The following is a 15,299-nucleotide window of genomic DNA, read 5'->3' as shown; positions in this document are numbered from 1 at the left end:
TTCCCAGATGTGTGAGCTGCTTCACTATTTCTGCGACTGCGAGCTGAAGCATCGCATCGAAGCCATCGTGTCTTTCTCCGACAGCTTTGTCTCCAAGCTTCAATACAACCAGAAGTTTCGCTACAACGAGCTGATGCTGGCCCTCAACATGTCCGCTGCTGTCACCGCCAAGAAGACCAAAGAGTTTAGATCGCCGCCTCAAGAGCAGGTGAGAGGACGCCATAATCACCCCAAGCCTGCTGGGGAGGATGTACACCTAGTTAGAAACACTGATTTAGAAAAGATGTACAAACTTACTCAGTTTCAAGTCACCACCTTATTGTCTGTGATCTAACAAAAGTGGTTCATCAATTCCCAGTGTCTCAGCAAGTGAATACCTGTTTTCATACCCCTAAACTGTGCAACTCACCACCTCTGGATATTAAAATGGCGAACTTATTAATTTAAGGAAATTAAAGACATACTCAATCTGTATTTTAGGATTGATATTAGTTTTAAGCATCATTAATTATATCTTCTTTGTATTGTCTGTCCCGGTGTTTCATGTATTGCATTTTATTATATTTACTTTTATTTTTACATTTTTTAAATGTTATTGTGTTTTAGTTTTTTTTGTTCTTTATTAGGGTACTGATGACATAACCATTAATCTATGCTAACAAATGACAAAGGGAAACCACATTCAAACTACTTACTGTACCTCACACTGTCGTAAAAATATTTGTACTCTCTTAAGTAAAGTAAGATTACTTTCAAGATTTTCAACTGAAATATGTTTTATCTACTTTTTTACCATTAAGTAAGTCTGCTATAGACGGGCACTCCACACGAGTGGGGATGTATTGTAAGACCTCTTTTCACATACTGTACTGTTGTTACATCTTAATGCTGTGTATTTCACATCAATACTCAACTTCATTTCTGTAATTCTGATGACTCTCACGTGTCTGCCATGTGACCTTTTTGATGCATATGTGACCTTTGGGTGAAAATCAGCCACAGAAGGTTAATGTGAGGAACTGTGCATCATTTAGAGCTGAAGAATCTTACAGCAAAGCTCACATGAATCTATCATAACTGACCGCAAAGAAAGCCTGCAGGCTCACTGCTTCAAATGATGCATGAAACTGGATCATTCAGACGGAGCTGTTACATCATTTCTGTAATTTTCCACATACATGGCTAATTTATGTCCGCCTTTAAGATTCCCTTTTGATTTAGTTTTGTAAAAATTGCCTCACTTTGGCCCCAAGAGTGAATGTGAGCTGCTCCTCGCTCCAAAATGTTGCAAGCACTCTCTTTTGTGTGCGCTGAACAAAAAGCCTCGAGGCAAATTCATCCTTCTTCTTTGTGGTGTCATTGCTGCAGTGAGTGTGAGCGCACAGCCTTTGGGGTCACAGCTGGAGATGGACTTGAGCACTTCACAGCTACTTTAATGACTGTCATAGTGACCTTTGCTGAGGGAGAATTAGGCCTCGGCCACACGAGGACGAAAACGGCTAAACACATAGGATTAACGCAAACGTAATCGCAAAAAAGCTTCCGTCCACACGCAATAGTTATCTGGATAGTGTCTGTCCACATGAGACCGCTCCGTTTAGCTCCAACCGCTGGAGAAGCTGCAGTACATATGCCGAGCCTGTACGTGGCGCTGTAACTTCCTCCACAAAAGCAGCGAAGAAGCATGGTTGTCATGGTTGCCCTTCTGTTTATTCTCCGCGGTGGGGGCCGAGGGAACCGGGCAGAGTTTTTCGCCAGTCAACGTGTATTAAAGTTTAAATCCTCCGGACAAAATTATAAAAGTGCCGGTCAAAGGTCTTCTTTGTTATTCATTAAGCTTTAAAACAAATGAATAACGAATCTATATAATATAATAATAAAATACACGGAGCCTCTCTTTTTCCTCCCTCTCTTCGGACAGCGTCAGTGTCTGTCTCATGCAGCAGCTGATCCAGTAATGAGTGACCCGGCCGACAGTAAAAATAAACATATTTATAACTAGTTTAGGGAGTTTGAGAGGTAATTAAAATAGCTAAGGGTGATGATCTGACTTGAAGTGTGTGTTTTGCTGCAGCGGGAGGAGCTGCAGGTGAGCAGAGCTGCGTGTCTCCGTCCTGTCAGATTAGACTTCACTCGCGTTTAGGTCCATATCGAGAGAAAGATAAATAATCTGAATTCAGTGTGCAGTTTACTTTGACGCGGGGGTGAGCAGCAGAGGTGGGGAGAGGCGGGGCTATTGCCTCATCATTATCAGAAAATGATCGTATAGGGCGTACACACGGAGCCGTTGGACCCCCCCAGAGCGTTGCGTATGCCGTTCTATCCACCTTGGGACCCGTTATCGTTTCCTCAGTCGTTTAGTGCCGTATTCGGTCGTCCTCGTGTGGCCGAACGGTCTATATGACACTAAACAGTAACGCAAACGACCGTTTTCGTCCTCGTGTGGCCGCAGCCTAAGGCCTCTTGAGCTGTTTTTGTATTCCTGCTGCGAATGAGATAACATAATGTTCAGATATATTTTAAAACCTAACCACCACCAGGCATTGTTTATGTCTGCTTTTTATATGTCCATTCCTTAGATCAACATGCTGCTGACCTTCAGTATGGGCGAGGACTGTCCGTGTCCATCAGGCATCCAAGAGCAGTTGTATGATTTTCACAACCAGCTGCAGCTACACTGTGGTGAGATGCAGATCTTGCAAAACATTTTATGAGCTGCATTAACCTGATGCCGTTATCTTGCATCGCTTCAGTTTAATTTATTGCAGTTATTTTCCAAAGGCAGCATGAACTAGCAGCGTGGATTGAAAACTAAAATAGACAAAAATAGATTTGTAATGATTGAAAACGTTGTGATTTCTCTATTGATTGCCATTCTGCTTTCTTTTTCCTCTGCATCTGTCTCCTGGCACAAGAGCTATAGTTCAATGACTCGCACATGGCTCTGACATCTTGATGTTTTGATAAATAATTGAATTGCCTAACCTCAACAGTACAACCAATCTAATGTCTAGTGTCGATCATGCCATATAGTCCCATCCTGCCATGGCAACTAAAACACACACAAAGAAAACTTGAAATTGATAAGAAAAAGGACATACCATACAATCACTACCATGCATCATACACATGACATATCTGCTAACCCCACAGGAAGAGCAGGGGTATTGTTTCCGCTTTACGCTCCATGTACTGTGTATAGCATTGTTGTCTGTGTTGTACAGGAATCCCTATGGAGGAAGACGAATACGAGCAAGATACATCGATCACAGGTCGCCTCCTGATGCTGGTGAACAAGATCAAAGGCCAGTCTCACAAGGCAGAGGAGCCCACTGAGAAACAGCAAGCTGCACCATGTGAGGACATTTCTATTACTTTAAAAAAGTGCAATCATGTTCACGCTGCATCAGTGTACCCAGGTCTGAAGGAGGAGGATGTAGATGAAGGTTTTTTATGTATGCAATGGCTCACAGTTTATTGTTGATTTCATTTCATATTAGAGAAAGTTTTCTTCCAATTGTAGCATTTTAACCATAGCAACATACTGAAACAGGGCTCAGTAAGCAGTTAAAGGCAAACATTGGATTGTTTTTAGTGGGGCTGTATGAGGTACTAAAAATGCCTGTTTTTGTCAATGTAGTCTGGTAGCTTTGAAGAGAGCATAGATAGCGGCTTGTCCTCTGTCAGAAAGCGTATTGTAATCTAAACATAGCGAAAGTCTTATACCTATATTAATTTCTTTTTAGGTGGGCCTTTCTTTTAGGTTTCTAAAATACATTTTCTCAACCCCCATACACAGCAGTACAATGCTTAGTTTCCATGCCGTTACTCCTGTCTGCTTCTCTAAACTGGGGCAGTGCCGACCACTGTATACATTCTAGGTTATACAATGATTATATATAAGTTCCTTATAAAACCCTGCTTCAAACAATACAAAACAAATTGAATTATTCAAGTTCCAAGTCCAAATAGCTAAAACTGCTCAAGAAAAAAGTGTTGCTTCTAGACTACTTGTGCAACATCTGTTACTTTTCTTTTACTTTCCTGTGAAAGCACCAGCTCTTACTCCCATAATCCATTTACACCACTCCACTACACTGTGCTTGTTTATGCTCTCTTTCACTTCTTTTTGTACAAGCTCTCTGCCAGTGTTCCTCACTTAGAGTGAGGCGAGAATTCAAAGCAGGACCTCTGAATTGCAGCTCTAGAACCCTCACTCTATCTTCTATTTGTCTGCCGGTGTTATCTGGACTGAGTCACCGGGTGGCAGTCATTTCCATTTCAATTTCTTTTCAATTTCATTATGGTAATATGGAGCTGGGTGGAAGAGAGGCTTCAGAGTGAAGAGCATCTTCCGTCAGCCGCTCCCGGAGATGAGAGAGGAGCGATGAGAGGAGAAAACGCCTGCGATTAATAACCAAATCCTTCAGCTGATTAAACCCATAGACACATACGAACAAATACACAATTGTGAGCACACACACAGGAACAAAAAACATTTCAATCACTGCACTCAATATCCGGGCTGCCACAATAGTTTGAATGCAGAACCAGTTGTATCCAATTTTCTATCTCAAGTACCACTGTGTGATAGGGACCACCAATCAAGTAGCTGATTGCAAATGATTACCTAACAGGTAGAAAGAGCATTTTATTTTGTATTGTTGGCCTTCAATAAGGAAGACAATGTGTTATTTGAACATCACTGTTTGAGTTTATTTGATTACCATCTGTCTCTATTTATGCCAGTAATTCCTCTCTAAAATATGACCTTTCTTGAAAATTACCCTGTTCTGGCAATAAACTAGATATGTCTGCATTTAATTGCCCATATAGGGAGTTACACAACGGGTATTTTGTTATTTTTAAGAATCTGGACAACCCCATACAAAGTCTATTCTTGAAAATGATCCCAACAACAAGAAGTTTTAATTGAGATGAAACAGCTACCTGATGCAGAAAGGCAATCTCCCAACAGCTATTTGGTTTGACCCTGATGTAGCGCACATAAGACTACCACACTGATCTCCCAGGAGCAAGCTGGATGAAAAGAGTGTGTATTTTTCCTTTAAAGAGTGCTTTGGGTGGTGGTGGTCTCTGCAGGCTGTTCTGTGCCGGCTGATTGATAAGAAGGCTGGTGTGTGGTGACGGCTGCAACAGCTGGAGGCGTCAGAAAACAAAGAGAGGGAGTGGAATAATTTAGAGCAGACCGACTGTCTTACTGCTTAAAGTGTTTTTTTTCTTTGTTTGATGTTGTTAATTTATATCGTGTATAGTAAGTGTTAAAGCTTGATTTAAAGGCCTTACCTTTTTTACCTTTTCCGTTCAGTTGCTTTTGCATTGTAGATTAACAGGTACTGTTTGGCTTTTTGATTCATATTCGACATGCTTCCAAAAAGACTCTGCAAACGGGAGCAAATCTATGTTCCCAGGTTGCTATCCAGCTTAATATCCTCTTAATATTACATGTCACTTGTATAACATTAAAGGTGGGGTAGTTAAGTTTGAGAAACCGGCTCGAGATACACTTTTTGTTACATTCCATGGAATGCTCTTAACATCCCGATAGCAATGAATATCTTAAGTGCTTTGACAAAAAATCCATACAAAAATGTCATCGGTGGAAGCCGTAGTACTGTAAAAAGCACGACCAATCATTTTAGCCGGCCCGGCTAAAATAACTGGATGGCCTACCTGCCTGTCAGCCTTCCATCTGTGCACAAACTTATCTCGTGCCCTCATTAGTCATGTGCCGTGTTGTGTGTGTTGGAGGAGCTCGGCTCTGTAAGGAAGTGGCAGATTTTTTCCGGTTGTGTATTTTCAAATTCTAGCGCACTCGAGCTGGTTTCTCCAAAATTACCTACCCCACCTTTAATGAGACCTATCAATGGGTTTTTTTTCTCACAGCAATGTATATTTTTTCCTGGTTCAATATGTTGAAGTCTCCCACTGCAGTTTACAGTATAGTGATGATTTAGCCTACTCCTTTAAACCAATGCCCTCTTGCAGCGAGGTTTGCATTCAAACGGCATTTGCAGTTTCTTTCTCCTTTCACTCATTTGCAATTTGTTGAGCAAAGATAGCCCTTGCCAGTGTCTTACAATGTTAGTATCAACCATATTCATTCCTTGGAACATTTGGTTCAACTGCTCTGAGAGGCTGTTCTCTGAGCTAAATGCTAACATTAGCATGCTAACATGCTCAGGTTGACAATGCCAACATGATTAGCAATGTTAACCATTTTCACCATCATTTCACAGGCTCTTTAACATGTGCCATTCTAACACATTTTAAGCTAGCAAGCACCAAAGACAGTACAGCTGAGGATGATGAGGATAGTTTTATTAAATGAATGGTTTGTTTGGTATACATGTGGTTTATACATTTTCTTGAAACTGGATTCGTTTGTCTTTGTTGGTAGGAATGTAAGTAGCCCATGATGGGCTCATATTGAAAATTAAATCTCATGTAAGAAAATGGCTAGCCAGGAGGCAGTAGAATGGCCAGATTAGGAATGACATGATATATTCTGTGCTGATACTACAGCTATAACTCCTCGTGTACAGTGAGACCCTGGAGATACGTCGAGAGCGCCGTCGTATTGGCCATAGAGATGAAGTAAGAGGGGTGCAGAAGTAATTTTCCTCCACTGATGAATGGTTTAACCACCAGAAGCATTTAATGCTCAGACGTGATGGCTTGCCTTGAAGAAATGTGTGTTGTGGGAGCATAGGGATCTGTGTGAACTCTATGCCATAAAATAAATGCTGGCTTCCATCAATGTAACACAAGTCTGATTTGTTAGTTGAGGTGTAGTGAGGGCAAAGTGCTTGGGGGGAATAAAACAGGCCAAGACGGAACGAGCGAGCATGTTTGATGGTGTGACAGAACCGGAGGCGGGTATGGTGAAGTATCTTGGCTGGGGGGAAGAAATGTGGCTTCTCATTTTGGACCAAGCTGGCACCTGCTGTGACACCCATCGCCGACGGGATTGGTTTAAATTGACTATGTCATTGTACATGGCTCCCCCCATTATACAACACACACACACGCACGCACGCACACGCAGGCGCGCACACACACTTGCAGTGATTGACAGCCTTGTGTCAAATAGTCCGACAGATCTAATCAGCTTCACAGACACAGGGGTCTTAAAAACACAATCACCTAATTGCAATACTTTTAAGGAAATCAATTGCCCATAAATGGCTCCATCTTTATGGTTCTTTGTGCTAAACTGATGATTTTTCTCCTTTTAAGAAAAGACTCACAAATATATGTGCGCACCCTAACCCACACACCCTATTGATCCAGATCAATGAAGCCTTAAGGGTAACCTACACACGAGCTGTCCAAACAGACGTCTCAGTTTGACCAGAAGCAGAATATCATACTACACAGAACTATTAATACCACTTCCCTCCCTATTTGTTGCATAACAGCCTCTCCGCTTCGCTGGAAATGGGCCTTTTCATGAATGAGCTCGCAAACACAGCTGATTACCTCTCCCTCAGAAGCGGGGGGGCTCGTAGAGGTGGCTGATACATGCGTGCAGTCCTATTAGCTCGACTCAAGCCACGCGAAAGGCTTTGAAGGAGCTGTCTGTCTCTTTTTGTTCTGTGCTCAAGGTCTTATTTGCATCACAGAGCCAATTTGGGAAGTCAGCCTTTGTTTTAGTGCTAAAAAATGGCTTGTGTAGAAAAGGCAGCACCCAGTCAAGTGGAGGCCCTTTCAACATTTGTGTAAAAGAGCTTTGTGTTGAGTGTGTGTGTGTGTGTGTGTGTTTGTAAACGGCGGTGTGTTTTAGGCAGAGGTGCCGTGGTGTCACCTCGGTTAATGAAAGGAAGGTTATAGGATATTTTCCTCTTAAATCCAATGACACGCAGTAAAGATTACAAGACAATACAGCATGCTATGCTACGTTACTATTGTAGCGCCAGGGGGCTGCAGGGGGCCTCTGTGTGCGTCGTGACGGATGAAGACGTGCCCAGCTGAGCGTAGCTCCGCGGGAACTTGAGACCCCGACGCACCGTGCTGAGTAGTTGGGACTGGAGCGAAAGCCTCCGCCGCGTCACGCAGAAAAACTCGCTGGGCCGTGGCAGACCAGGGAGCTGAAGCATTTGGGAGGAAATCCCCCGGAACTCTCAGCGGCTGACCGTAGACCATCTCCGCTGTAGAACACTGCAGATCTTCCTTAGGTGCGGTCCTCAGGCCCAGCATCACCCAGGGCAGCTTGTCGACCCAGTTACCGTCCGTAAGGCCGGCCTTGAGGGACGCCTTCATGGAGCGATGAAAGCGCTCGCAGAGGCCGTTAGCCTGAGGGTGGTAAGCGGTAGTCCTGTGCAGCTTGACCCCCAAACCGCTTGCCACAGCGTTCCAGAGCTCGGACGTGAACTGAGAGCCCCTGTCTGAGGAAATGTCTGACGGGGTGCCAAAACGACAAACCCACGTTGCAATGAAGGCCCGGGCAACATCTGCGGCTGATGTCGAAACGAGCGGAACTGCCTCCGGCCAACGGGTCGTTCTGTCCACCATGGTGAGGAGGTAGGAAAACCCCTGAGAGGAAGGCAACGGACCCACCAGGTCAATGTTGACATGATCAAACCTCCTCTCAGGCACCAGGAAACGCTCCAACGGGGCCTACGTGTGGCGGTGCACCTTAGCGCGTTGACAAGCCACGCACTCCCTGGCCCAAGTCCTCACATCCTTTTTCAGCCCATGCCAGACGAACTTCGCGGCCACCAAGCGCACCGAAGGTTTAACGCCGGGGTGTGATAGGCCGTGCACCGCCTCGAACACAGAGCGCCTCCAGCTGGCAGGGACGACAGGCCGCGCCAGGCCCGTGGAAACGTCACACAGGAGGGTAATGCCCGCGTCGCCGAACACTACGTCCTCCAAGCGCAGCCCCGCGCCCTCCACCTTCAGAGCCTGGACGCCGGGATCTGTGACCTGGTCCGCCGCCATGCGAGTATAGTCCAGGCCCAACTGGACAGCACCGATGACGACTCTGGAGAGTCAATCAGCGACCAGGTTCGACTTGCCAGCCACGTGCTTAATGTCCGTAGTGAACTCTGATATGTAGGAAAGCTGCCGCTGCTGACGTGCCGACCAAGGCTCCGCCACTTTTGACATGGCGAAGGTGAGCGGCTTGTGGTCGACAAACGCCGTAAATTCACGGCCTTCCAGCATGAAACGGAAGTGCCGCACGGCCAAATAAAGTCCAAGGAGCTCTCGGTCAAAGGCGCTGTACCTGCGTTCCCTGGGCGTCAGCTGGCGGCTGAAAAAGGCGAGCGGCTGCCAAGCGCCCTCCACCCACTGCTCGTGCACTGCGCCGACCGCGTAGTCCGACGCGTCCGTGGTGATGGAGATGGGAGCCGTAGATGATGGGTGTGCCAGCAAAGCCGCCTGAGCCAACGCGGTCTTGACCTCAGCAAAAGCGACGTCCGCCTCTGCTGTCCAGTCGATCGCCTGGACGGGGGTCTTGCCTTTCAAAGCTTCATACAGCGGCCGCATGATGTGTGCGGCCCGGGCGATGAAACGGTGGTAGAAGGTCACCATCCCCAGAAACTCACGGAGCGACCGGGCTGTGAGCGGGCGAGGAAAAGCCGCAACAGCCTCCACCTTCGCTGGCAGAGGTGTCGCACCGCCCTTGTTGACGCGGTGCCCCAGGAAATCAATGTCAGACACCCCGAACTGGCACTTTGCCGGATTGATGATTAATCCGTGTTCGTTGAGCCGTGTGAAAAGGGCTCGGAGGTGGGACAGGTGCTCCTGCACTGAAGCGCTGGCGACGAGTATGTCGTCGAGGTAGACAAACACAAACGGCAGGTCCCGCAGTACCGAATCCATCAGGCGCTGAAACGTCTGAGCGGCATTCTTGAGTCCAAAAGGCATCCGCAGGAACTCAAAAAGTCCAAAAGGTGTTATCACTGCCGTCTTGGGAATGTCCAGGGGGTGCATGGGCACCTGGTGGTATCCACGCACCAGGTCCACCTTGGAAAACACCCCTGTACCGGCCAGATGCGCCGAAAAGTCCTGAATGTGCGGCACTGGATAGCGGTCAGGCGTAGTGGCGTCGTTGAGTCGGCGGTAATCCCCGCACGGGCGGAACCCGCCGTTCGGTTTGGGGACGACGTGCAGGGGTGAAGCCCAAGGACTGTCAGAGCGGCGGACAATGCCCAGGCGCTCCATGGTTGCAAACTCCGCCCTCGCCACAGCCAGCTTAGAAGGGTTCAACCGCCGGGCCCTGGCGTAGACAGGAGGCCCCTCGGTAGTGACGTGGTGCTCCACGCCATGCTTAGTGGTAAGCGCAGAGAAGGTGGGTAGCGACAGGTCTGGAAACTCGGCCAACAGTCTGAGAAAAATGTCTGCCCCTGACAGCGAGCCCGACAGCCCGTCGTACGCTGCGCTGTCAAGTGTGCACACGAGGGAAGAAAATGTCAAGGCATCAATCAAACGCCTATTCTTAACGTCCACTAAGAGTCCATGAGCACACAAAAAATCCGCTCCAAGGAGGGGAAAAGAAATGTCCGCTGTCACAAAATCCCAGCTGAAACGCTGTCCTCCGATGCACAAACACATAGGCCTCACGCCGTACGTGCGAATGGGACCGCCGTTAGCCGTCGTCAATCGCGGTCCGTGCCCTCCCCGGGTGACGTCTTCACTCGACGCGGGAACTACGCTCTGTTGAGCGCCCGTGTCACACAGAAACAGGCTCCCCGAAACGCTGTCGCTGACGAAGAGGAGCCTGCACGTGCCGCCGACGCTCAGGGCCACTACCGAGCGCCGGCCCCTCCGTTTCCCGGGGGTTTGTAGCTGCACGGAGCAATGCACTTCTTCGCCATTGTCCCGAAACGTGCGTGGTAAAAACACTCTCCGGTGTCTCCACGCCGGCTCGCCACAGCCGTGTCCGGCCCCCGCCATGCTTTCTTGACTGGAGATGGGCTGCTGCGCGTCGCGGCTAACGTCTCTGCACCGGGCTGTTGTGTAGCCAGGAAAAAACGATCCGCTTCCTCCGCCAAGGCCCGCGGCTCCGTGGCAGGCGTGTTGGCCAGCGCCGTCTGGACCCGGGGAGGCAAGTGACGCAGGAAAATCTCCATGAACAAAATCCGGGGATCTTCCCCCCCTAGCAGATTTAGCATTTTCTCCATTAGCTGAGATGGCTTGCTGTCTCCCAGGCCTTGAATGTCAAGCAACTGGCGGGCCCTCTCCTTAGCAGATAAGCTAAATGTCTTAAGGAAAAGCGCCTTAATCGCCTCATATTTGCCATGATGTGGGGGGGCTGCGATGAATCCCACCAACCTGGACGACGTAGAGCTGCCCAGCGCTGTTACTACATGGTAGTATTTCAGGTCCCCGTCACGGACCTGTCGGCAGGCGAAGTGCGCCTCCACATGTGCGAACCATGCCTCCGCGGCGTGCTCCCAGAACTCCGGCAGCTTTACGAAAACATCGCGTTCAGCCATGCTCGTTAATTTTCCGGAAACTTTCTCGGAAACGTCAGGGTCACCAGTGTAGCGCCAGGAAAAGGGAGTCGGAGGCGGTGTATTCAGAACGGGGTTCCAATCTTTATTATCCATTTAGTTATAGAGAGGTCAACACAACGTCTGCTCTGCTTAACGAGCTAGCAGGAAATGAGGGCTAACTCTACAGGTGTTCCCACTAAAAGGTCCGTGTGGCAACACAATAAGAGAGGTGAATTATGTCCAATGACGTGTCACCACACTATGCTATTTTAAAGGCTAATCTCCTTTTACTGTTTAAAACGAGCCTGTATTGTGTTAATCTATATTCCCCTTTTTAAATCGTAAAATGCAAGATGTTTTAATCCCTATATCCGTTAAAACAATTGATCAGGTGACTGTGTGTAATGAGAGAGCGCTAATCTGTTTTGATGAACCCACAGAGAATTATTATCAAGCTCCGCAGTTACCTCAGTTCTTCAACACAATTTAGAATCTTTCAGTTTATTATGTTAGTGTTAGGGATTTACCGTATATCAATCAATCAATCAATGTTTATTTATATAGCCCAATATCACAAATGTTACATTTGTCTCAGTGGTCTTCACAGTGTGTACAGAATATCAGTATGACAATACGACACCCTCTGTCCTTAGACCCTCACATCGTACAAGGAAAAACTTCCAAAGAAAACCCAGTTTAAAGGGAAAAATGGGAGAAACCTCAGGGAGAGCAACAGAGGAGGGATCCCTCTCCCAGGACGGACAGACGTGCAATAGATGCCGTGTGTAAATTGAAAAGATAATACATTTGCAACATAGGTAGTCCAAATGTTTGGAAATGCATGTGTGTATAATAGGAAGATGAATCCACGACTGTATATCAGTCACTATTACATTCCCTGCCATTTATCGGAAATGTAAATTATGTATTTTTGTGATACTGAAAAACCAGCTTCTAATCACTACAACTATTATTGTACAAAGCCAAGTTGCTTTTATTAACATTCCAAGCGCAGCATCTCTGTGCTGAATGTTTTAAACGCATTTACCATACAACTATAAGCCCTTCATATTTGACTTTTGTGTTTACAGCTTATCCACTGCCATGTGGACAAATGTTGCTGCTGTTTCAACTATTTTAAATTATGTTCTTTTTGAAGTTGTAAAAGGACAGGAGTCATTTCTATTTTATAAATCATGTTCAAGGGTTAACTGCTATTACATAACATAATGTCAAAGGATATTTGTAGTGCGAAATGTCGCGTTTTTCAGACCAATAACCAGGATATCTCAACCTATTGTTGACCATTCTTCTCTTTTTAAATCTGTCTCTTGCCAGTCCGACACATTTATTGAAATATAATGTTTGTTATTAGCAAATACTAAGTGACTCTTAGAAAACCATCACTCATAGTTGTTCATTTTCTTTCCAGCCAATCTGAAGGAGCTGATCTCTCAGACGATGGTCAGCTGGGCCCAGGAGTGCCACATCCTGGACTCTGAGCTGGTCCGCAAGATGTTCAGCCTGCTGAGGAGGCAGTACGACAGCATCGGGGAGCTGCTCCGGGCCATGAGGAAGACTTACACTATCAGCGCTGCCTCCATCCAGGACACCATCAACCTCTTGGCCGCCCTCGGTCAAATCAGATCTCTGCTGTCTGTGCGCATGGGGAAAGAGGAGGAGAAGCTCATGATTGATGGCCTCACGTAGGTTTATTTAGAGGAGCCCTACTTCTGTTAATTGCATCACAAATCAACTTTTATACTATGTGTAAATCATAATCTTTCTTGCTTTGCTAACTTTAGTTTTTGGCGCACTACTAAAATGCCTTTGTGTTTTCAGTGAATGTTAACTATCTTTTATGTCTTGTTTCTTCTCCAGTGACATCATGAACAACAAAGTCTTCTACCAGCACCCCAACCTGATGAGAATCCTGGGCATGCATGAGACTGTTATGGAGGTCATGGTCAATGTGCTCGGAGGACACAAGTCCCAGGTTGAACAACTTCTCCCTCTATATTTCTCTCTTCCTCCACAGGCCATTAAAGAGGCTCCCACAGAGTTCACTGCGCCAAGAGCGATGCTTCTCACTGAGAAAGTTTCTCTTTCAGTCCAGTTTTGTGTGTTATCATTTGTAACTGTGCATTAATGAAGACGGGGTCCCAGTAGGTGGGCTCTCTCCTCAGGCTGACGGCATCAGAGTTAGGGATGGAGGGCAGAGAGGGCAGAGTGAGTGTGGCAGTGTGTGAAGGCTTTTCAGACTTTAATTAGGAGCAAAGACATGCAGCAGGGACTTTATTGTAACAAGCCTGGAGAAAGTCATTACAATAAACTCGGCAACCCTGTATACATCTCCCAACACTTGTTATCAAATTACTTTTTTTTGTTGAGTGACTATTAGCAATGTCTTGACATTAAGATAATAGTCTGTGAATACATTTATATTTGGTGTGCTTTTTGTAATCTCAGTTGTTTTATAATCTAATGTTTTTGACCCTACTTAGTCTTTATGTGCCATTTCACAGGAAATTGCTTTTCCCAAAATGGTGGCCAGTTGCTGTCGCTTCCTGTGCTACTTCTGCCGGATCAGCCGCCAGAACCAGAAAGCCATGTTCGACCACCTCAGCTACCTGCTGGAGAACAGCAGTGTGGGCCTAGGTCTGTACTCCTGTCTATATCTCTGTTTAGCTGCCTCTATTACTACTAATATCTAGAGTAACAACATTATTTAACTAGACATGCTAGCTAAAGAATGTTCTTAAAGAAGATGGATGGTGCATACCACCGCTAGGATAGAAAACAAAATCAAAAACGGCCAGGGCTCTCATTTTTCTGTGTGATACACTGTAGTCATCCCTTTTGCCATCATAGGACTTGAGCTGTGCCTATGAGCTCACATATATTAGCGTCGCACCTTGAAGAACGTGTGAGAATTCAGAGAGAGCGACTCATCTCAAATTCTGTTAGAAGATGTCACACACACACACACACACACACACACACACACACACACACACACACACACACACACACACACACACACACACACACACACACACACACACACACACACACACACACACACACACACACACACAGAGCTCATTAAACATTTAGAAAAAGCTACAACCACAGTATTAATGATGTTCATAGTATTTACATTGCTACATAGACGGGTTCCTATTAACACCAAATATTGAGTGACCCCTCACCTCATAATATTATATGTGTCGATAGCAAATTGGTACAGGACCCTTTCCTTTAACACTGATGTTAGCCAGATGCTGGCACATCAGCTACCAGTGGCAACACCACCCCCTGCTGTTGGCTGACATGTAAACACAGACACAGGCTTCAATCAAATACTAAAGTTCGATGCTTGTGCTTTGTATTGTAGCTTCACCAGCTATGAGGGGCTCCACTCCTCTGGACGTGGCTGCTTCCTCGGTAATGGACAACAACGGCCTGGCCCTGGCGCTGGAGGAGCCTGATCTGGACAAGGTAAGACTCTCCCTTTTTTTGTTACCCAATTTAAAATGACTTAGGAAGAAAAGGTTAAAGCTGGATAAGTATTGATCTTTAATGTGAAGTTATGTATGTGCTGCACCTTTAGGTGGTCACCTACCTAGCAGGATGTGGGCTCCAGAGTTGTCCAATACTCTTGGCTAAAGGTTATCCAGACATCGGCTGGAACCCCATAGAAGGGGAGCGTTACCTCTCCTTCCTGCGGTTTGCTGTCTTTGTGAATGGTAAGACTGCATTTATGATCTGCACATTTCTTTCTGTTTATTATTATAATTGTTTTCTATCCTAACAAGTAGAAAAGCGACCAAA

General features: G+C 46.1%; 1 protein-coding gene across 1 annotated transcript in view; it reads left to right on the top strand.

Annotated features, from left to right (window-relative positions):
- The window catches only part of LOC117467443 (ryanodine receptor 3-like), a 155,823-nt gene that overhangs the window by 99,493 nt on the left and 41,031 nt on the right, over positions 1-15,299 (top strand). The window contains exons 36-43 of the mRNA XM_071201631.1: positions 8-208; positions 2,580-2,682; positions 3,225-3,356; positions 12,898-13,171; positions 13,347-13,461; positions 13,991-14,123; positions 14,863-14,966; positions 15,079-15,214. Coding sequence (XP_071057732.1) covers positions 8-208; positions 2,580-2,682; positions 3,225-3,356; positions 12,898-13,171; positions 13,347-13,461; positions 13,991-14,123; positions 14,863-14,966; positions 15,079-15,214 — 1,198 coding nt within the window. The remainder of the gene's footprint in view (positions 1-7; positions 209-2,579; positions 2,683-3,224; positions 3,357-12,897; positions 13,172-13,346; positions 13,462-13,990; positions 14,124-14,862; positions 14,967-15,078; positions 15,215-15,299) is intronic.

The sequence above is a fragment of the Pseudochaenichthys georgianus genome, chromosome 22 (assembly GCF_902827115.2).
Source record: "Pseudochaenichthys georgianus chromosome 22, fPseGeo1.2, whole genome shotgun sequence".
Lineage (NCBI taxonomy): Eukaryota > Metazoa > Chordata > Actinopteri > Perciformes > Channichthyidae > Pseudochaenichthys > Pseudochaenichthys georgianus.
This window is presented reverse-complemented; position numbering and strand designations above follow the sequence as displayed.